The sequence below is a fragment of the Lichenostomus cassidix genome, chromosome Z (assembly GCF_008360975.1).
Source record: "Lichenostomus cassidix isolate B80296 chromosome Z, HeHo_3.0, whole genome shotgun sequence".
NCBI classification, from domain to species: Eukaryota; Metazoa; Chordata; class Aves; order Passeriformes; family Meliphagidae; genus Lichenostomus; species Lichenostomus cassidix.
This window is the reverse complement of record NC_139511.1, coordinates 47,044,693-47,067,784: the sequence shown is the minus strand read 5'-3', so window position 1 is coordinate 47,067,784 and position 23,092 is coordinate 47,044,693. Positions and strand designations below refer to the sequence as shown.

At 35.9% G+C, this 23,092-nt stretch overlaps 1 protein-coding gene across 6 annotated transcripts in view; it reads left to right on the top strand.

The window, feature by feature from the left end:
* KDM4C (lysine demethylase 4C) overlaps window positions 1-23,092 on the top strand; it is a 249,253-nt gene that overhangs the window by 11,107 nt on the left and 215,054 nt on the right. For 4 of the 6 annotated variants that reach the window (XM_085043366.1, XM_085043368.1, XM_085043367.1 and 1 more), the window contains exons 2-5: window positions 1,037-1,201; window positions 7,306-7,481; window positions 10,303-10,417; window positions 19,589-19,782. In XM_085043366.1, the coding sequence (XP_084899492.1) occupies window positions 1,058-1,201; window positions 7,306-7,481; window positions 10,303-10,417; window positions 19,589-19,782 (629 nt within the window). In that variant the 5' untranslated portion in view covers window positions 1,037-1,057. Of the gene's footprint in view, window positions 1-175; window positions 287-1,036; window positions 1,202-7,305; window positions 7,482-10,302; window positions 10,418-19,588; window positions 19,783-23,092 lie in introns of those variants that run through there. The other 2 variants (XM_085043369.1, XM_085043370.1) reach the window with 2 other exon arrangements.

Sequence of the window (23,092 nt, the reverse complement as noted above, 5' to 3'; positions counted from 1 at the left end):
GTGCATCACTTGGGTTTTTTTGGGTTTTATCTCTCCCTCTGATAAGAATAAACAAAACTAAATTTTACTTTGTTTAATTATTAAGCTGTTCTTATCTCATCTCTTGAGTTTTACTTCTTTCCCCTATTCTCCTTCCGGTCTCACTGTGGAGGGGGAAGTGAATGATGAGCTGCGTGGTACTTAATTGCCTGTTTGGCACCCAGTGTGGGGCACAGAGAGTTGAGATAACCACAGATCTGATCCAAGCACGTTGGAAGACATTTGTTACAAGCAGGTTTTTTGTAAGGTTAGTGAAGAATTTTGTGAACAACAGATGGCACGTGGTACACTTGGAAATTGCAACACTGTCTGAAGAATAGTGTGTATCTGTCACTTGCCTAAAGATCAGTCCTTCCATGAGTAGTATCCTGGTATGAAATAGAAATGACTTTTTCTTTTAGTCATCCTCAGTGTAGAAATGGAAATCAGAGGAAATGCTGATTTTATGTGTATACCTTGCATGCTTTTTTTTCTGTTAAAGAGTTTTCAGAGACTGGGCAGTAATATAGTCCTGTTGTTAAACTACTGATGTGAGAACTAGAAAATCAAAGTGGTCTTCCTCTGTATTTGCAGTGTGAGTGGGAAGTAATTGGTTTTCTTCATTTACTGAATGGGAATAGCGATATTTTATCAAACATAGCTTTGTTAGTCTTGGTTATGCCTGTGTAACATAACTCTCTAGGTGAGAACGTGCAGATGGATCTACACAGGAAAATGCTGGGTTAACTTGAGAAAACATGCTGTAAAAACAGAGGTACAGATTGGACTGTGTACGTGTCATTTACAATAGTGTTCACACTGGGTAAAAAGGCTGAGGATTCTTAAAGGAGTAGGGAGAAAAAGTAAACATTTGTTTTTTGTCTTTTATACTAGCATGGACAGATAACTATCGAAACTTCTTTCCTGTTTGAAACCGTGTATGTTGAGTCTCAGAATTTGTTTTACAGATTATTCTCTACAGTGTGGTTTTTTTTTTTTTTTTTTTTTTTTTTTACAGCTGGATTGAAATTGAACCAGAATGGCTGCTGTTACCTCAGATAGTCCTCCAAACCCAAGCTGCAAAATCATGACTTTTAGGCCTTCGATGGATGAATTTAGGGAGTTCAACAAATACTTAGCATACATGGAATCTCAAGGTGCTCATAGGGCTGGAGTTGCAAAGGTAAGCATCTATAACACAGAAGAAAAATGCTCCTAGTACCTGTTCTCCCGTTATTGGTATTTTGGTGATTACAACCCTGACCTTTTTAGTATTTAACATTTTTTTCCCCATAGTTTTCATGGAATAGGTACTGCTTTGTTACTGTTAAGAAAGAGCCTTTTGGTGTGTCTGATATTTCATTCAGACTAGTGAAGATGTTGTTTACTGTTTTCTTTCTAACTGTAAGTTGTTTATAAGTTTATAATAGCAACATAGGATCTCTTTCTAAGTAGATTTAAACTATTTTTTGTCAGATCAGATCAAAACAGAGAGTTGATTGTATAAATTAAAGTAGTCCCAATATACCAGGTGTTGAACTTGGTCTTGTAGGGTTGTGTAAAGCTTTTCTGAAGCAAATAATCCAATTTCATTGGTGGAGAGCATGAAGATAGTAAGGCAGTGTTTGAACGGAAATAGTTTTCTTTTTAATGGTGATGATATGTTCTTGTTAATGAGAACTGGAAGCACACTGTGACTGCATTGCCCTTTGAACAATGGCACCTGTAAGGTCCAGGACCTTACAGCAGGAGTTCCTCCCCTAGCAGAGAGTGATTGTCAGAAGTTCAGTCTGACATAATTTAATGGTACATCATGTAATTGTTTATGCTGTGTCTGTTTTGCCACTTTTTAAACCAGCAGAAACCAGTGCAGGTCAAGAAATACCAGCTTAGTCATTGTAAGCATTCATTGGGAATAGCCATCTCAATCAGTGGGTTTTTAAGCTAATAATGCATGGTCAAGGCATTTAGAATCTGAGAAAAGAGGAACAAAACTTGAAATTCTTAGTTTCCTCCCCTGCCCACTCCCTCCTCCTGTGTCCTGTGAAACAAAGCAAAATTGAACTCCTCACTCTTTGAAAACCTTGTAGGTTATTTAGGTTTTTTTTTTTAATTTCAGATGATAGAGTACGTATAGCTTATAGTCTCAAACTCTTCTCTGCAAACAGAAGTAGAAATGTGATAAATAGACAACAGTGGAAAGCCTGAGCTGAATTTTTCCTATCTTCAGCTGTATTGTGGAACCTGTTTGTTTTATGTGGGGATGAACTATTGCAATCCTTTAATCTTGAACAATATACTTCAAATTCATTGTGGTGATATCTTTTTCTTGCTTGAACAGCAGTTAAAGCATCTGTTTTCAGTCTCTCAGTTACTTGCTACACATTACTAGGTTGTCTTGAGAATTTTATATTCTCAAGTTTTTCACAATACTTTGATGCTATCTCAAAAATTTGTAAATAAACCAACTACTTTTTAAAACAAATCTTTTGGAGTGACTAATTCATACTAATGCAAAAGTTTAAGGGACATTTTCTGAGTTTTGGAAATTTGATTTAAAATAACAGGATTTTTTTTTTTCAGTTTTGATAGTAACAGAAAATTACTTAAAGGGAACGTAATTTTTTTAAAGTCCAATATGTACCATCTCAAGTATGAACACAACGAGAATAACAACTACCAGAAGTTCTATATGCATATGCAGAAACAGTAGTTTAAGCTCTAAACAGAGAACACAATCAGAGTAGGCATATCAAACAGTTTAGGTCAAATGTGGATATGTAAGGGGAGAAGACCTGTGTAGAAGAATATGTTTGTATAAATGGGGATAAAATGACTATAGGGCTTTCACATATTGAAGGAAGGACAGAGTATGGGAATAAAATGTTAAAAAAACTACAACCACCCCTGAAGTTCCTAATACTATGTCTGAAACAAGTAATTAAGGTACTAGACAAACAAAATTAAGCCATTTCCAAAGCAGATAATGTACTGTGGGATCCCTTGAGCAAATTGGCAAAAAAATTGCCATTAGGCTTTTGAAAGTCTGAAATGAGCTTTAGGCATAGAAAATATTTTAGTCTTACTGTTACAGAGGATTCTATACTTCAAAAGGAAGACAAAGGCTGAAAACAAAAGGACAAATGACAGTTAAGCAGCACTGATAGATTAGTTATCTTTACTGAAAAAGTGTTTCAAAGACTCAAACTGTGTTAATATGAAGCAAAATAGTTAAATTAATTTGCAGTCACATAGGCAACTGGAAAAGTAATTTCAGAACGCTATGCTGAAAATAGATACTGGCAAGTACAAGAAAAGCAATTTTCAGATGAGCTGGGGAGAAATAGTTACGTAGTAGTAGCCAGTGCCATTCAGAATCAGTTCTATGGGAAATTACCAGTGTATGACTGAGGATTTAACAGAAATGTGTGTGCTGATAGCACTCTGCATTAACCTCTGTGGTGCTGTGCTGCAGTCTTCATGGAGATTGACTGATACAAAAAAGACATCCCTATCTAAAACTGTACGTATATCACACTAAATGATACTAGATGGTATTAATATGCTTGGGATCTTTGGTAAATAAATAAATATGTAAATGAGAAAGCCTTGCCTTGGGCTTTTCCTTTTTCATGCTTGAGCGTTCAACAGCTGGATTGATGAATTTGATCTAGGTTGCTCCCATTGAATGAATCTAACTTGCTTGGCTTTGAAGAGGTTATTTTCACTAAAGGAGATACGAAGAGGCTTTAGTGGGACAGGTCAGTGCTAAAAACCTAGTCATTTTTTCAAGCTCATACACTGGCTAGCTGTGTGTTGCTTTGAACATGATACATTAACAACTTCAGTTCTTGTCTTCGTTGAGAAAAAGCAAATTCTTTGGGGTAGGAAGCCTATTTTTATCTTCTTTTAAAATGGTTCTTTGCATATTGATCCCCACAGAATTCACTTCTCTAACCAGCACTCTAATTACAACAGTAATAAACATGCTCCAGTTAGCTGGAAGGGGATATTTTGAACCCATATTCACAAAAAAATTTTTATTGCTTAAAGCATTGACCTTGAATTAAATAAGATAATGCAAATTTTGCTTTTCAGTATTAGTATATTTGAGCCTAACCTACAACTTCATGCTTAATAATCATGAAAATGGAAATCGCTGTGCACGTATTTGATTTCTATGCATATATTCGGAATGCATGACTTCTCTGCTTCCAAACAACATTTTGTGTTTTGTTAATGTGCACATAATTTAAGATTTCTGTGAAAGAAATAAGTAGGAATCACAAGATGATTGGGTTACCTTTTTTTTTCTCTAAAACCAAACAACGTTGAAACTTGCTAAGTAGTTCCTGCACAGCAGAAGCCCTGTGGAAACTGAGAAGGAAGCAAGGAAAAGGGAGTTGCACCTTTGTAAAAACTGGAAAAAACCACCTATTTGTGTGTAAAATAAAAACGTTAGCTGTGGAAGCAGGTTACTATCTGATAAGTTCTCTTTGGCCTGATGTTTGTCTTTTGCTGTGTGCTTTTGGCACTAACCGTCTTGATTGGATTTCTTTGGACTGCTTAAGTGCATTAACATTACAAGTTACCCTTTTGTGATTGTTTTCCGAAGGTAGCAAATGATCTCAGGATGTATCTGTTTTAGAATTTTATGTGTTTCTTGGAGAGATGTGTCGGCGATTCATTTGGGGTTCTCAGCCTGGCTCCTGCAAAGTCCAATTTATTGTACAAAGAACATCATATTTTCACAGTGTTACAAACTTAACTTAAGCGTTACAAGAACTTGGGTTTCTAGAGTTACATGTTTTACTTTCCTAATGGGTCACTGATTGCCGTTATCCTGTCCAATCCCTCCTGCTAATCACTTATGCATAAGGTAAACAGTCCTACCTCACTATCAGTCTCTGCCCCTGCCAGGGGCGATTCAGTTTATCTCTCTTAATGTCTCTCATTAACTGATAACAAAAGACCTCGATAGCTGCTGGACCTCGCAGCTAACACCTTGAACTCCCACAGAGATGTAATAGCGAAATCTCTAAGGGACACTTTTTTATGGAATCCTGAAATGCTTGTAAGAGAAACAGCCTAGCTGCGTAGGACTACCTTGTTGGGATGGTTATTAAAAATATTGGAGAGATGCCTCTGCCTATTAAGGTGCAAGTGAAACCATATGCTGAAGCAAAAGTACGTTTTTTGTTTAACAGTAAGTATGAGAGAGAGGGAGAGAAAGAGAGTGACAGAGAGGCAGATTAAGTAGAAAATATCATTGCTCTATGGATTCTGACGACATCTTTTTCTTCTGGTCTTCTTGGTGGTGAGGGTCCCCCAAAAAACACAGAGTTCAGTGGATTGATATACATTTGGACCAGGGGGGAATGCCCAGGTAGCTCTCCTTGGAGGGGACAAGTTTGACATACAAGTCTCTTGCAAGATTCTGGATCTGTTGTGTCCCATTGCATCATGTGCAGTCCTGTGGTGCAGGGCCTCAGCAAAGAGTCTGCGGGTGCTGTGGGGTCTTTGATGGATTATGACACCTCGTCACCTGCCTCATGTGAATCCCCTGTGGACGTAGCCATCCAGGGTTGGGGGGATTTGCAACTGAGCCAGTTTCTGTAAGGGAGGATGGGTGCCACACCCAAAACCTCTCATTCCCCCTTGGTTGTGGGGGAGTATGTGCAAATCTGGCCTCAGCAGATGAGCCTGTAGGCTGTGACCTCCCCCACCCTGAACCCAGAGATGATTTTCAGGACAGCTACTGTGTTTGGCTTTCTTGTGGATGTATTCTTCTCCCTCAGCCTTGTTAACGTCTCCCTACACCTGAGATAATAGAACAATCGTGTCAATTGAACAACAGTATCTTATCTCAAGTTCCCTTAGGTGGCTTAATTCACAGTCCAGGTTTTCCCTCAGGAGGCATATTCAGTGAGGGGTGGGCTTAGGTGGGTGCAGCTTCTTTATACAGTTTTACCATAATGGGCAAAAAGTCCTTCATAACAGTGCTTAAGCCTTCAACCATAACATTTCAGTCTCTCTGAAAACTACCTCTAAATTGTGAATTAATTTTTAAAATAATGTAGTTCACTTGTGGTTGTTGCATGTTTGTAAGAGCTATCCTACTTTGTTGTAAGATACTTTAAACCAAATACACTTGGTTTCCAAGCCAGTGTTTGTGGAAATTTGATTTGAGCATAGAAGAAGAATGAAAATAATGAGTGGATCAAAAAACATGTCATTAAGCCTTTGGACAAGTAAAGGTCCAAAAACAAAGCCAGACCAAAAAAATATGTATAAAAATTTTCTGTTGCTCTGTTTTGGAAGTGATACAGTTTGACATGTAGAGAATTACCTGTTTTCAGCTGAAATAATACATGCCAAGGAATGTTCAAAATTATACAGCCTGTTAAAGAACACTGGTGTGACTACAGGCTTCTTTGAAATTTTTAATGATTTCTTTTGCTAGCACTTTAGAATCTGGTGAGGAGTTTTCAGAGACTGTGGGTAATTCTGTGGTATTTGAAATAAATGTGTTAACTTTACAATTTGTTAATCTGCACATAGCTGTAATCTTCAATTATGAGGATTAAATCATGTAATTATAAAAGCTAGTGTATCTCAATTAGTGCAAACTCTTACTGTAGTAGAGTTTTACCCTGGAGTTTTATGGGGAGTAAGTTGAGCAGATTCTGAAATAAAAAGGTCTCTAAAACAGCTGGGTTTTTTTTGCTCTTTAGTAAAAAAATAGTTACATATACTGTTTATACCAAATAGTGTTCAGACAGGGGACTGTCAGGTTTTGTAGGAGTTTTTATTTTGAGGATAAAAATCTTATGTCTTTGAATCTTTAGGTTTAGAAAGTATGTCTTAAGAGCATTGAGTCCAGCTACTGACCTAGCACCCCCATGTTCCCAAATGCAACATCCACACATTTTTTACCATTAATTGTATATGATGTCATGGATTGCACACTATTTGTCAATTATAAGGCTTTCTGATTGTAAAAAATTGTCTACTTGGTTATTATAAATGTGTTTTTTTGCATAGTTGTCTATGATTGAATTGCTGTAGATTGGTGAGCTGCTGTTTGTGACTTAAGGTGATACTGTGCTTGTTTTGAATTTCTGTTTTTGAATTTGAGTTTCTACATTATCAGTTAGTGTGAAACATCTGGTAAGCAAATGTTCATTTGGCCATGTGGTCATTTTCAACTATTCTTTCAATTTTTTCCAGGATATTTTTAATTGTTATTGCAACTGTGATGTTCTGTTTTGTTTCCTGAATTTAAAGGTTATCCCACCAAAGGAATGGAAGCCAAGAAAACACTATGATGATATTGAAGATTTGGTGATTCCTGCTCCAATTCAACAGATGGTCACCGGCCAGTCCGGGCTTTTCACACAGTACAACATTCAGAAAAAACCCATGACAGTGAAGGAGTTCAAGCAGCTAGCCAACAGTGACAAGTATGTACTCTTCCTTGGTACTAACAATATGTATCTTCACATGTTTTGGTTTTTTTTGATTGTGCAAGGCAGCTGGTGATTTTTTTTAAACTTTTTTTCCTGTCTCCCAAGGTATGGAAGGGTACCACAATGTGAATATTTTTTGTGTTTATGGTGTTGAAAGCGTCTGATACCACAGTATCAGCAAGAAAGTGTCTGAAAAACCTGAAGCATGATGCTTTCTGTGTACCTTTTTTCTTTCTCTTCCAGAAGATGCTTATGTAGCAAATAGTGAAGATTATATTACAGACATATATCTGAGTTTTAATGTGATTACACCTATTAATGTTTAATTCCTAGATGTTGGAATGGCCTATCCATCATGTAATTCTGAAAAAAACCTCCAGTATCCTTTTTAACTAGTCCAGGAGCTTTTGCATTAATCTAAGAGAACTCAAAGGCATCTAGTGAATGTCTATGTTCTGGTTGTGGCAAGATGGATATTATGAGAGGGGAAATAAGGGTTCATGAAGGGCTTGGTACTGTTTCAAATTGGTGAGCATTCCAAGAAGAGGGAATTGATAGAAGGAATTCTTGCCTGTCATTTTGGCTACATAAAAAGAATATATTTTACTTGAGTATCTCCTCAAAACTAAATGGAAGTGGTTTCTGGAAGGTCAGTCAAAGGATCTTAGAAAGAAAAGATATTTGGATGAGGGAAGGGAATACTGCCTTAGTTTGAAGGCAAGTTTCTCTCATAGGTTAATTAAGAAATTAGATGTAAGAAGAGGATCTGTTACCAAGATCAGGAAAAACTAGGACATGAAAAGCTTTCAAGGAGACTCCTTGGCAAATGTTGCATAGTATCCATGCCTTCATGATAGTGCAAAACTGACAACCCTTTTTTTTTCCCCCTCAATTAATAGCACATCTATTACTTGTGCAAAATTAAGTTTAGCACACAGTATTTTCTCTGGTAATTGGAAGTGGGAACCTATTTTGTCATTCTTGAAATTATTTGTTTAGTAAATATTAGAGGTGAGAGTAAATCATAACACCTGTATGGTATCTGATGTTGTTTTCAGTAATATTTTTTCATAGATGTTTAAAGTTTACATTTTATTATCCCCTAATAAATTGAGATACACCAATTCTTTAAAATACTTTAATAATGCAGAAATACTGGGGAGTTTCTAATATGTATGATAGTGTTCTTTAAGTTTATTATATTCTTTATCACAGAATATAGTTTGGACGTGTTTCTGATTTCAGTTTTCATGGTTTTTACTGAAATCACATGGCAACTTAATTTCATATGCAAATTTAGAACAGCTGGGAGGACTTCCTTTCTATTACTATCTGTAGGTCTTTCCAAGTATTTGTCACTGCTTTTGAGAAAATGTGTCACATGATCTTCTATGACACTCTTACTGCAGTCTGTATTTCTTAAACTATCAAGTAGCTGAGAGCCTCTGTTATCCCATAAAAATAATTTTGTTCCTTAATGGAGAAGATTTCTTTCTTAAAGACTCTTCTCTTCAGTATTAGGATGTTACTTATTTCCTTTGGGTAAGAGAGAAGAGCCATGAATATCTAAATGAAATCATATTTGCCTTTGAAGGCATCGTGTGTACTCAGTCTAACGCATTTCATCTTTTATTTGTTTAGACATTTGCAGCTCACCATTGAACCAAAGTGCTTCTCTACTTGACCTCTGGGAAGTAGGGGCCTGTCTGCCTCCTGTAATCAAGGAGTTCATGTATGCATATTACTCAGGGCCAAAGAGAAATACAATCTGATTTCTGGAGCTATCATGAGAAATAATTAAAACAACTCTATTGCTGAGAATGCTTTGGTTAATATGTGTTTTGCTAAGTTTTTTTTTGTTACCGTTCAGAGTTAATACATGATGTAAATGTACTAGGTCTACTCAAGTCTTGTATGTCTGGATTTGCTTTCCAGTTTTTCAAGTGTAGCACACTGGCAGTTCTACTATGAAACTTAGTTTCTCAAAGTTGCAGTAATGGGGAAGCAAGACCTAGATATGGCAATACAGAAGTCAGGCAAAGGATCCAGAGACAAAGCAGTTGGTAGATATTTCTGTGGTAGTGCGCTTGTGTTGTGTTCCCACAAGATTTTGAAAGGTTACATGAGTAACCTTTCAAAAGTATATATGTAAGTGTATTTAAGCATGTATGTGTGTATTATGTACTTATCATTAAGCATATATCTATGGTATCTCCTGCTTTTACAAAGGCATAAAAAGAAAAATTTCCCTTAAATACTTCTTGTCTCTGCATCATAGAATTTTTTGCATCAATGTTTGAAACAACACCTTTACTTGAAAGTTTTTTCTGGTGAGGGGAGAAGCGAAGAAAGTACTGATTTTGCCTGTGAGGGCTGATGCACGGCTGAGTTAGTTTACATTGTTGTGAGACAGGCTTGTACAAGACCTGTATCTGTGTCTTTGCAGAGCTGGTAGTGAGGTGGGAAAACAAAATATGCCTGTTAATTGCGTGGCTTTTCCACGTGTGTTACGGAAGAGAAATAAAAAGGAGGGGTTCAGCCTGAGGATGGTCAGTAGATGGGCTGATTTGCTGCTGGAGACTGAAGCAAATGTTGTATGGGTAGGCGGATGACTTCAGTTACTGTAAATGTCAGTTAGGAGGTTTCCATTATATAGTTAATCATGAAACTTAAGAATTTGGGACAACTGGTAATTCCTCTATTTCAGTGCATTTGAAATAAAGTAAATTCAGGTTGGAGGTTCAGGAGCATGGTCCATTGTAAAGGTGGTTGTAGAAAGACAGTGCTGAACCTTTGCCTACCTCTTTCTCTGCAGATACCGCACTCCAAGATATGTAGACTATGAAGATCTGGAGCGTAAATACTGGAAGAACTTGACTTTTGTGGCACCAATTTATGGAGCAGATATCAATGGGAGCATTTATGATGAAGTATGCATAGTTTTTTATGAAGTTTATCCATTCCAGCCCTCTTTTAAAGGGTACTATGCTTAGAGGACACACTCTTGGTTTGTGACTGAGAATCTTATCTTTTGAAATCTTTGTATTACTCACTTTAAAGACTCCAAGCAAGGTTGAAATTAACTCTACGTCTGCAAGTGTTAGACAGTTCTGTCCTTAGACAGTAGAATATTGCTACTCTTCCTGATCATAAGACTCTTCCTTCCTTCACTTTGAACTCTCCAGAACTTTGAGATGCCTTCCTACTTACTTTATTGTTTATTAACATTTTAGTATGTATGTTTCCTGTGTATATCTGTGGAAATTTAGAGGTACTTTAAGTAAGTTTTACTTTGAAATTAAAAGACTGAATACTTTTATCTCTCTCTCTTTCACTGAGGAATATTGGTAGCTGTGCTACATGCTTGGAATGTCTGCAGTTTCCTGGAAATGTGCTTACTCATATTGTTTACCTTTCAATTTAAACAGATGAAATTAAAATGTTATAAGTATATTAATTTTGGTGGTTATTTGCCAGGATCTCCATGGATAATAAAGGGATTCTTAAAACAGATCTCATTATCTAAAGAATTACGGAATATCCATTTCATTATCAATTAGGCTATGTAAGAAACTACAAGAACTAGATTTTGAAGGGATTATTTAAGTAATGAGACTAAGAGAAGAAATCTTAGCATTTCAGAAAAAAATTGAGGATTTAAAAAATACAGGACAAACTTGTATGAAAAGAAGGTGCCATGTGTGAAGTTCTTGGGTTATTTAATGTGACTACCTTCTCCAATCATTAAAAAAAAACCTATGATTTTGCTGTGGCAGATGGTCTGAGGCTCTACTAGTATTTCACAATTCTTCACAGAAGACAAATTGAAGACTGTTCAGAGATAAATACAATCATGCAGTATGGCTGAAAGCAGTTCGGTTTTTGCACTGAGTTAGGTGGTCTTTGAAAGATAAAGAATGTCCAATAGTCTGTTGTTTAGAGAAAGCAAGTTCAAATTCTGTGTGTCCACAGAATTGCTTTAAGAAATCATTTAGAAAATAATTGAAGATTCTAACTTGGAATGTTTCTGTGAAGAGACATTCTAGGTGGCTGTTGCTTTATGAAGACCAACATGAGGCACAGAAAAACAGTGTTTCAAGAAATAGAAGCTTACCCTTTTTCTTCTCTGATGTTTGTTTCTTTATTTTTGGCAAAAAATGCCGTGTGGCATAACTTTTTACAAATGTATGCTTTGTTTTGATTGTGTTTCCTTTAGTCTTTAGTATCTTAGTTTACTCTTGCATGAGCGACATTTTCAAAGAAAAGATAAATGCAATAATACACAATTTGAAAGTGCTGGTCAAATAGAACGTCAGAGATTTCCTTCTCATGGAATTATACTCTTGCAAAGACATGGAAGGGAGGTGAAAAAAAAGGCAAAAGAGGAAAGTGAGAAAAACAGCGTTTAGGGATCCTAACTAAGGTGTTAGGTGCATAGGAGAAAGAAACAAAGCATTCAAAGTTGCAGTGGGGAGAAAGCAATAAAAGGTAGAATAAAGAAACCTTGATGCCTATGATAAAATGGGTATTATTTAAGAACAAATAACAAAGGAGAAATGTGAGTGAAAGGAATTGACATTGAGGACTGTGAACAGACTGAGCACTTAATATGACAGCCAGGCGCTGGTGTACAGCCCACTTGGTGTATAGAGGAAAAGAAGGAATATACTATGGTACCAAAGTGTTGGTGAGAAAGTTATGATGCCAGTGATCAAATGTTCTCTGAGTAATTTTGCTGCAGTTGATTTTTGGCCAGCAGATGGTGTAATTGCACAACTAATATTTTTCGTGTCTTAGTGCTTGAAGATATTGCTAAGAATGGATCTTTTTGATTCTATTCGAAACTGGAGGTTGTTCTCATATATTCATTCAGTTTCCTTCAGGATTTTCATTATTTGGGGAAAGGAGATGAATACAAATCACTGACATTTTGGGCAGCATTCAGGAGGAAGGGTATTGGTGGGATTAATTTGTCATGGCAGCCTATTTGCAAGAAACAAAACAAATGTTTACTTTTTACAAAATACATTTTATAGAAAATTGTGTGTTACAGATGTTACATTTAAGGTAAATATCTGACATAATTCCAGGTAGAAAACCACCAGGAACCAAAGGCAAATGTGACTCATATGTCTAGGTGGGCCATCAAAATTAGTGAGAAATACTGCTGTGCTGTAAATCCGTTCTTCAGTTTACCAGTTACATTTTCTTTTCCACTTCATGACAGTCAATTTTATATTGAGATATTTTTATCTTAAGCATGGTGAAGCCTTAATTTTTACTATTTAGGTCATTTAAGAAGCATTGTTGTTGTTTGTGGAATCTAGATCTTGCTGGCACTGTGCCAGAGAAATTATGGATTTTGTAGTATTTGCTTTTTTAGACCAGAGGATGATAGGTTCTGAAAAGTTTGGAAGATGGGGCAAAGTTTTCTAAAGCCTGGGTTACATGAAACAGGAAAAGACCCCACAAAACAAACAAAAAAATGCCCTAGTCAAAACAAAGAAATAAAGAAACAAAGCTATGAGTACATGCTTTGAAGTCTGACTGCTACCACCGATTCAAGTCTACCCTTGTAGTATTTGGATTATTCCAGAATCTGTTCACCATTTAAAATGTCTTTACAGTTAGTTGACTGCTTTGAACACAGATGATCTGTAAAAACATATATCTCTGTGGGCTCTATAGAGCTTTATAAACAATAAATTCCATATAATTGAAGGTGTGCTTGAAATATTATTCTGTGTTATTTGCATTCTAATTGCTGTTACGTTAAATGGCAGTGCTTTGTAGGAGAATGACAATATAGGTGACTTAAGAAAAAGCATGATTTGTATATGGACTGATTGAGCTACTGGGGAAGGGGGAAAATCTTCCTGGTTTCAAAAGACATTCCAAAGAAAAGTGACTGATTTAAAGTTTATAAAGAGTCATAGAACATATCTGACTTCAGTGCTGGCTATGGCATCTGCTATTCTGTAGAGAAACACCAAGTTTGGAAGAAACACATAAAAATATTGTTTTGTGTCTGCCTCACCACTCTCCTCAGCTGCTGTCTGGAAGAAATCACTTCCATTTTTCTCCTCTCAGGTTTATTTCTCCTGGTAAGACAATTCCTAATGCCTACCTTCTCTCATGTATAAGGTGTGAGTAGCATATATAATTAGAAATATAAGAGTGATTGATTCAGTGATTGTGAGCTAACAGTTGGTTTTTTTATTTGCTAAAGTGGAGGTGCATCTCTAATTTGATACTTACTCTAGCAAAAGTTGTACTTGAGTTTCCTGCTATATCTGTGACAGAGTAGCCAACTTGATTTTAAAGCAGCACCTTGATATTGTACATAGGGTTTGGATTTTAGTTGAGTTAGGGATTGCATTTGAATTGTAGCTAAACCTGAGACTGCAGGACTGCAGCAGGCATTAGTAATCTGAGAGTCTATGGAGAGCATCAGTAACAACTTGCTGACCAAAGTTGTGTGCTGCACCTCTCACAAACAGGAGATGTGAAGGGCAGGGCAGTTTTGGTGGTAGTGACTGCGAAATGGTGGAGCTAGGATCTTAAAGGGAGGTGTCAATACAGAGAGCAGGACAGCCTTGGCTGTCAGGAGAGCGGAGTTTGGCCTTTTCAGTGACCTTGTTGGAAGGGTCCCCATGGATAAGGCCCTGGATGAAGGAGGGACCCTAATAAGCTGGTTGGTGTTTCACCTCTTCTGAGCTTAAGAGTAGTCTTCCTGCCAGCAGGAAGTCAGGTGAAAATGGCAGGTGTCTGCATGAATGTGCAAGAAGCTTCTGACAAAACTCAAGCATTAACAGGAAAGGCACAGAAACTAGAAGCAGTTTGTCAAGAACTGTAGTCAGTGGGAAAGACCTACAGGGACAACTTTGTGGAGGACTGTCTACTGGGGGAGAGGATCCCACGTTGGGACAGAGCGAGAGTGAGAGGACCCTTCCTCCTGAGGAAAGCAACTTTCATTCCCTGTTGCCCTGTGCTGCTTGCGTGGGAGTGGCGGATGGATATGCAGAGAGCAGGAGTCAGGTAGAGAATTCCACAGTGAAGCTGAGACAGGGCAACTCTTTGCTGGGTTAAAAACTGGATGGCTGCGCCCAGAGTGTGGTGGTGAAAAGAGTTAAATCCAGCTGGGGGCCAGTCATGTGTATGAGCTCAGTATTGTGGCTAGTCCTATTTTATATCTGTATAAATGATCTGGATGAGGGGATTGAGTACACCTTCAGTCAGTTTGCAGAGGACACCAAGCTGGGTGGGATGTTGCTCTGCTGGAGGGCAGGAAGGCTCTGCAAAGGGATCTGGACAGGCTGGATCAATCAGCCAAGGCCAAGGCTGTGAGGTTCAACAAGCCCAGGGCCAGGTCCTGCCCTTGGGTCACAACAACCCCAGGCAGTGCCACAGGCTGGGGCAGAGTGGCTGGAAAGCTGCCCACAGGAAAAGGACCTGGGGGTGCTGGTGACAGCAGCTGAACATGAGCCAGGCTGTGCCCAGGTGGCCAAGAAGGCCAATGGCATCCTGGCCTGAATCAGCAAGAGTGTGGCCAGCAGGAGCAGGGCAGGGATTGTCCCCCTGTACTCAGCAGTGGTGAGGTCACACCTTGAGTGCTGTGTCCAGTACTGGGCCTCATAATTTAGGAAGGATGTTGAAATGCTGGAGTTTGTCTGGGGAAAGGCAGTGGGAGCTGGTGAAGACGCTGCACAAGTCATATGAGAAATGGCTGAGGGAGCTGGAGCTGTAGCCTGGTAGGCCGTATAACTTTCTCCAGCAGTTGAAAGGAAGTTGTAGCCAGGTGGAGGTTGGCATTTTCTCTTAAGTTAAAGGGAACTGCCTCAAGTTGTGGCAGTGGGAAGATTTGTTTTTGATTTTAGGAAATGGTTTTTCACTGAAAGGAAATAGTACCAATCAGGCTTGCCCAGGGAAGTAGCTGTGTCACCATCCCCGGACACATTTAGAAGACCTGTGGATAGGGTGCTTGGGGACATGGTTTAGTCTTGGCTGGGCCAACTTAATGATGGTTCTTGATGATCTTAAAGGTGTTTTCTAACCTAGATTAGTCTGTGATTCCATGATGTTCTTTTTCTGTAATACATTTGTAGTTGAGATCAATGTGAGCAGTCATTTCTCTACTGTGATTTCCAAAGAATCTACTTCCCCACCCTTCAAAAGGGTGCTTCAAAAGCAGTGGTTATATCCTTCAAAATACTGAAAAGTAAAAACAATCTAATGAGGGAGATTGTATTTGCTAATCTGTGTGTTTATGGTGCAGAGGTTTTGCTTGTAGCACTCTCCTTCATGTGTTTTAATGGCTTTGAAGGGACAGTAAAAGCCTGGCAGTAGTTTTTCGTATTCATTGATGTGAGTGAAAGGTTGTGTGGAGAGAGGAGTTAAAAATTCTTCTGTAATGTTTGTCCTGTTCCTTTCCACTCTGTCTCTTAATGAGTTTTTTTTTACTTTTCTTGTAATACTTTTCTTGTATTGTTTGTTTCAATCACTCATAAGGGCTTTTTAATCTTACTTGTACAACTACCTTGTTTGCCAGATTAATACTGAAATGAAGCAGTGAGATAATCAAAGGAAAAATTAAACACTGAAAAGGGATTGTGTGTAATAATGTATACACACAGAAATCATGTTCATCACACTGTTGACTGACTTAAGTGATTTAAGCATAATGTCACTTTCGTAAGTACTTAAAAAAAAAAAAACTATTGCACTTGAAGCCTATTTTATTCTTACATGCAAAGAGGTTGCTGCTTTCAATCCTCAGCTTCACTTTTTACCAGTGTGCTGAGATACGTGTTACTATTTGCGTCTTTGGAAAAACAAGGGGTCAGCTCCTTCCAAAGTGTGCAAGTATTCAGATGAGAACTGCTTGTCAAGTGTCCCATTTTGCCTTCACTTTGCATTAAAAGCAGTTTCAAAGACCGTTAAGAGTAATAAAAATGTGATAGTAATTTATAGTAAGTTTGAATCACCTTCAAAACGAGTGAAAATTGGAATAGTGGTCTTCTATATAGTATATAGTATATAGTATACAGTATATAGTAATATAGTAATATAGTATATAGTATATAGTAGATCGTATATAGTATATAGTATATAGTATATATTTCTCGAAGGAAATACAAGGTAAGTATAATGTCCATAGCAATGACCATAATTGGTAAAGTGTTTCAAGCCTGTTTGTTGTCTTAAGGAAGCAGCTGAAAAGTAACATAGTTTTCTAGTTATTGTGTGGTACAGTTATCAATGATGACAAGTATTCTTTAATGAATTTACTATCAGAAGTGTGTATAAATTAGAAATACTATCTTGACATATTCCTCTGAAATTATTATAATATTCGGATGGTATTGTGATATTCTGAGGAGAATAAATATTTTGTATTTTCATAATATTGAATAGATTATAATGTGTATTTGTAAGAAACTAGCAAATATATGTCATGGTCAAGTAATACATGTACTGCTGTTCTAACAGTTGTTATTAAATATAGCTTAACCTGTGAAAACACACTTAAATTTTGAGATGTATTGCTATGTATTGATCTATTAAAATACACTTTTACAGCTGGGATCTTTTCAGTGTACATTGCAATTACTAAGTCTAGAACCAGTTACGCAACTACTGTAAAAACAAGAATCAATATTTTACTTTAAAATCATATAAGCATTTTTTTAATGTTTTTGAATATTAAACCAGAGAGATCTGTGAGATAAAGTAACATATTTAATAATAATTTGTAATAATTACTTGTGAAAATCTAGGCAAAAATACGGAATTGATTCATTGTTTTAAGTCTAATGAATGTAGGAGCAGTTTCAGAAATGAATCGGTGTGTTTTTTAGTGTTTTGGCCAGTTAGATGTACATTTCCTTTTGAGCTAAGAATACTTTTTGAAAATAGACTTTAGGAAAAGGAAATAGCTCATCTATCTTAAGTGTAGAAGTTGTGGATTGTTTATTTGGTATGTTTGGTATTTTGAAGTAAGTTATTTGTTCTAGGATTGGTGTCTATGGTAGGATTTGCTTTTGTTTGAGGACAAATCACTAGCAGTTTGCTTCATGACTAGTTGGAATACGACTTAACCGAGCATGCAAAGAAGAGATATGTTGTTAAAAAAACCACAACTATTCTCTTAACTATTACTTAATACATAGTAGAACACTAAGATTTCAGGATATTAGGGTTGCTAGAAGTTTACATGCGTGAAACGTTGTGATGGGATGAATAATTGGTAAAAAAGCCCATGGAATACTATTAAATAGAAAGTTAAATACCTCTGTCTGAAGAAACCTTCAAGTGCAAATTGCTGCAATACTTACACTGTTTCTAGTCTACTGTAGGCTGCTGTCAGAGTAACTGCCTAGATTAACAGTTGAATTTTACAAGTATTTATCGTTTTCTTTTAATCCTGTATATGTATCTGTGGTCAAGTCATTTCTCATAGTTTGCTGTATTAATTTGTTTCTCCAAATGAACTGCACAAATTGTAAACAGATAAATTTGATGTGATTAAAAAATAAAATTTGTAAATTAATTTGAGGACTTCTTATCTAGAAATTATTTCTTAAATTTTTTCTTTACAGCTGTATTAACTTGCTGCCGCCACTCTTTGTATTTGAAAGGTGCAGATTTTACTAGCATGTACTGTTTGAGATCAGATGGGGTGTTCTTTTCTTTGAGGATACTAATTTTATTGTTCTTACTTTTTAAATTTCAAATGCCTTTTATGTTTCACAAATGCATCAAATCCAGGGGCTTCCATTTTAAAAGAGAAAAAAATTGCTGTCTGAAATGAAATAATTTTATAAACATCCTTTACTCCTTTGTAAAATTCCAAATAACTTAGTATTTATTAATAAGTGGAATAGTCATAGCAGGCAGTCAGAAGTGCTCCTTCAGTGATAGCTCTGAACTTCATGCAGACATTATCTTCTTGTCTGTCAGTTGTAGCTGCTTCATAAGTAACTTGCTTGACATACAAATCTCAAAAAACAACGGAATGAAAACTGAGAGTATTAAATTTTCATTGCTTCTTGCTTTTACCTGTACTCTTACTACCCCAGCTGTCCAAATATTAAATATCATTATGTTACTTAATCAGCTGCGTCAGGACTGGAGTCTGCCATCAGTGCATTCACAGTAAGATTACCAGAGCTGTAGGTTTAGTGATGGGTGTTGGGCAGAGCAGCCCATGGTTAAGGGTGTACTTAGAGGCTGTCTTATCAATAAAACTTGTCTGAATTGAGTTTTTAATAGTTTTGGTTATATTTCTTGTTTTTCTGACTGCTTGAGCACTGGCTAATGTCTTCCCTGGCAGTGCTAATAATTGCTGTCATAATGAAGTCTAATTTTTTTCTCTTCAGTGTTGTTGCTTTGATCTTGTTTATACTGTCTCTTACATGCTGTATTACCTGAAATTAGAATTGGACTTTTCAGTTGAATCTGAAGTACAACAAAACCTACATATATTGCTTTTGGAATGACTTTTAATATACAGATTTTTTTGGCAATAACATAAGGAAACAACTTAAATGCCATGAAATCAATAGTTTTTTTGTGGTATATTTCTTGTGCAGTACATCATGATGATTAGAAATAAATCTGAAGTGAAGTAATCATTTTAGTTTTTGTACTTTTCAGAGAAATGGTAAATTTATGCATGTAAAATAAATTTTTAAACCATTTTTTCATACTGTTTTGTATTACTTTGTAATATAAAAGCATAGATAGGCCCAACGAAACTCAGTGGCTTCCAGCTATCAACTCATGAAAGGTTTTGTCTGCAGCTATTATTTCTATTGTGTATGGTGTTTCAATCCACATTAGATTTGAGGTAAAAGCGTAAACCAGATAGGGACTCGCTATGTTCTCTGCTCTGAACATCTGAGACTTATAACCTGATCTAATACTTAGTAAGATCAAGAGAATTTTTCCTCAAGTTACTTGAATGGTCTTCTAAAGTGCTTACAAATATGTATGAACACAGTTTTTTGAAAGGCTAGATCAAGCATGTATCTTTAGACTGGGACTATTATATAAAATTGCTTTATAAGCTTAGTAATATATTTATTATGTATCTTTTCCAGGGTATTGAGGAATGGAACATTGCCCATCTTAATACAATATTGGATGTTGTAGGAGAAGAGTGTGGAATTTCTATCGAAGGTGTAAATACACCATATCTCTATTTTGGCATGTGGAAAACTACGTTTGCATGGCACACTGAGGACATGGATCTCTACAGTATTAATTATCTCCATTTTGGGGAGCCAAAGTCATGGCAAGTTAAATTTTTTTAAGATTATATCTGTTTATTTCTGCTGACTAAACCAAACAGATGGGTTATGATTGCTTCACAATGATAAACTTTACTAAGAAGCTAATATAGTAGTTTTGTGAGGGTTTTTTTAAAACCCAGAATGTTATGAAATCACAATGTGTTCTTTGATTTTAAAGGAAAGGACAGATAAGCACAGAAGGCTTATTTGAGTTCAACAGAAAAATATTTTAAAGATACAGTATGAGAAGCTTAGTAGGCTGGGAACCCCAAGACTATTTGAGGAACTTCTGAAATAGCTCTTTGAAATCAGTTTCTTTGGTCCTGTTGCCCTTTGGGACTACCTACTGTGTTTTGTATTAAACATGCATTTAATTGCATCTTTGAATCAGAGTCATATTCTCTACTATTAACTCAGCTGGACCAGTAGAAGGTAAGATTCACTGCTAAAGGTACTTTCTACATATTAAACTTCTGCTATCTTTTTTCCATAATCTTAGATTTTTGGTTGAACAGTCTTAATACACAAGTTGATATTACTATTCTGTGTGACATATATGTATCCCAAGTATATAAAGACGAATATATTCTATTCGATTTTTTTTTTTTAATACCTATGAAGAGAACATAAAATCATTAGAAAGATATGTAAAAGATAAGTTATGCGTAGTTCAGTTGTGGCAGTTTCTACTCATCCAGACTTGGACAGAAAATGTGTAGCTCATAATTACATAAAACATTATTGGTTGTTTTTATACCTATACAAAATTCAAATACCTACCGTGTATTTATACTGTGAGTGTGATAAATTGTTCAGATGCTCTTTCTTAAGTAATTGCTTTATGTTTACCTACTTTGCTTATGTAATAGGTCTCTTGGGTTAAGGTGGAGGAGGTGAATACCACCTATTATAGGAATGCAGGTCCATGTTTAAAATTGATAATTATATACATGTGAAATTGTTGCTTTGATAGGATGAGACATACAGAAAGATCAATATCTTTTTTAAAAGTGGATGTAAAGATGGGTAATTCTATAATGTTCCAAGATGATGGAACAAATATGAGTAATAGGATGATTGCATAAAGTTGTTCCTAGTTCTTAGGTATTTAAAAAGTGCTATTTGAAGAAAAACTTACTGCATATCATGAAATTTCAAGTAGTAGAGGCATTTACTTAAACTCTGAAGTCCTTAGACACAATGAGAAGAAGCTAGGAAGCTTTTCCTTAAGTATTTTTGAAGGAGGCATGAGTTGATAACAGGATGAATGCTTTTCTAGTTTGCAGATGCTTGTTTATGTTTCTAATGAACAAAATCATTAAACACTGACCTCTTCATATTTTGAATAAATAGTGGGGAATACGAATTAATTTTCTGCACTACATTGGCTCATATTTTTAAGAAATGCAGCATGATAAAAAAATTGAATGAATGACAGCTGAAGATTTATTTTGGTGTTACACATGTGCCTTCTACTGGAGGAATGCTGCAATAATTTATGCTAAAGCTGCTCATTTATCAGTAAAATGTGTCTTGTGTTGATGTGATATTAGTATAATATTTTCTTCAAGAAAGTGAGGCATGGGGCTGAATCTAATGATAGAGATAGTAAAGATTTTGTCTGCTCTTCAATTTGACTGATTCGGCAAAGCGTGCTTAGAGAAACCAAATAACCTGACATGTACAGTAGTAAAACATGTTCCCTCATTTTACTGGACGTACATATGGTTCTTCAAGACAGACACACTGATCTTACAGAGAACTGACACACAACATATTTTTTCTGAATTGTGAAAGGATAGCCAGTTCCATCTGAGAGCCACAATGAGAACTTTTGGGTAGCAGCTAAGTCTAACTGCTGTAGCAGACTTTATAGAATTTGAAGCTTTCTGCAGTGTTAAGGCATAGGTTAACTTGCATTACCTCTTATACTCTGCACTTCTACTTTCAAGAGTTATGCCAAGAAATCAGTAGTTCTATTTAATGTTACTGATTCCTTCACTTACTCCCTCATATGAAACACAGGGGAAAAGTGTGACTGATAACAATTTACAAAATCAGGATTACAGCTGTTTATACCTTTATATATATATTTGTGTATATGTATGTTCATTTTATATATTTTTTTCTTGAAACTTGGAAAAATATGCTAAAGAGGAAATAATTTGAAGCTTAGAAGCTCTGAAATAGAATAATATAATGGCAGAAGAGATTGGAGTATAGTGGGGACAGATTTGCTAGAAAGACACTTAAAATTACTTGGTATTAGGCACGAATTTTTACTGCAATTTTGTCTTTGCATTCTGAAGGGAAAGGTGCCTTGAAGACAGTAGCTCATTTTACATCACAGTTTCTTAGAAAAAATCTTATTAGCAAGACAAGGCATTGGTGTGATTGATGATCTACTTATTAATTCAGTTATCTCTTGATATTGATGTATTTTGTAATGGTATTTGTAAACTGTTTACTAGTGTTAAAAATTTCTTTACTCTGGCATTTGTTGTTAAATATTATCTTCGTTGTAACTATTGTTTCAGGGGTATAGGTCTTGACTAAAGATAACTTATTTTTGTGTTTTGTAATAATTTGAGGAATTTTGGCATGTTAAACTATTAAAGTGGTCTTGGAATTCAATGCCTAGCATAGACCAGACTTTTGTTATTAGTAGAAATGTTATACTATTAAAATAAGTACTATATGCTTGGGTAAAATGTATATAATGCTTCCATTTACATTATAAATTTATACATTAAAAAGTATGAGTAAGATATTTAGATTTTTTGAAAATAATTCTGGCTTTATTAAGTATCTGAAAGCAAGGCTTACTCTTTGTCCTGATTACCTGACTTGTGAAAAACAATAGTGTTGGATTTTTTTGTCTTAAGATGATATAAATCTTCTTGAAGAAGAACAATAATGAATATGTGAAGGTATTTCTTAAGCAGGCAGAAAGTAATTATTTTCTTGGTGCTGTGGGTATTTCAAATATAATAATAGGACACTTTTTTTTCTGTTGTATTTTAAAGAAGAGATTTGTAGAGAATATGTTATTTTACATTAGAAAGTAGTATTTTAGAATCCTATGCTCATTTTGTTCACCTTTTGTATCTGATGGTGGAGGCCTGAATTCTTTTCGGCAGGAGGAACTAGTTTTTTACTTTCCCTTGAAAGGGGCACAGTGAAAACTTGCAGTATAACACAAATAATAATTTACGTATCAATTTGTATGTTGTCTGTGACATTCTATATGGTCTCTATACGGTCTTTTCTTCCTAGCTTTTCTGAAGAGTGGAAATGACAAAACACAATACG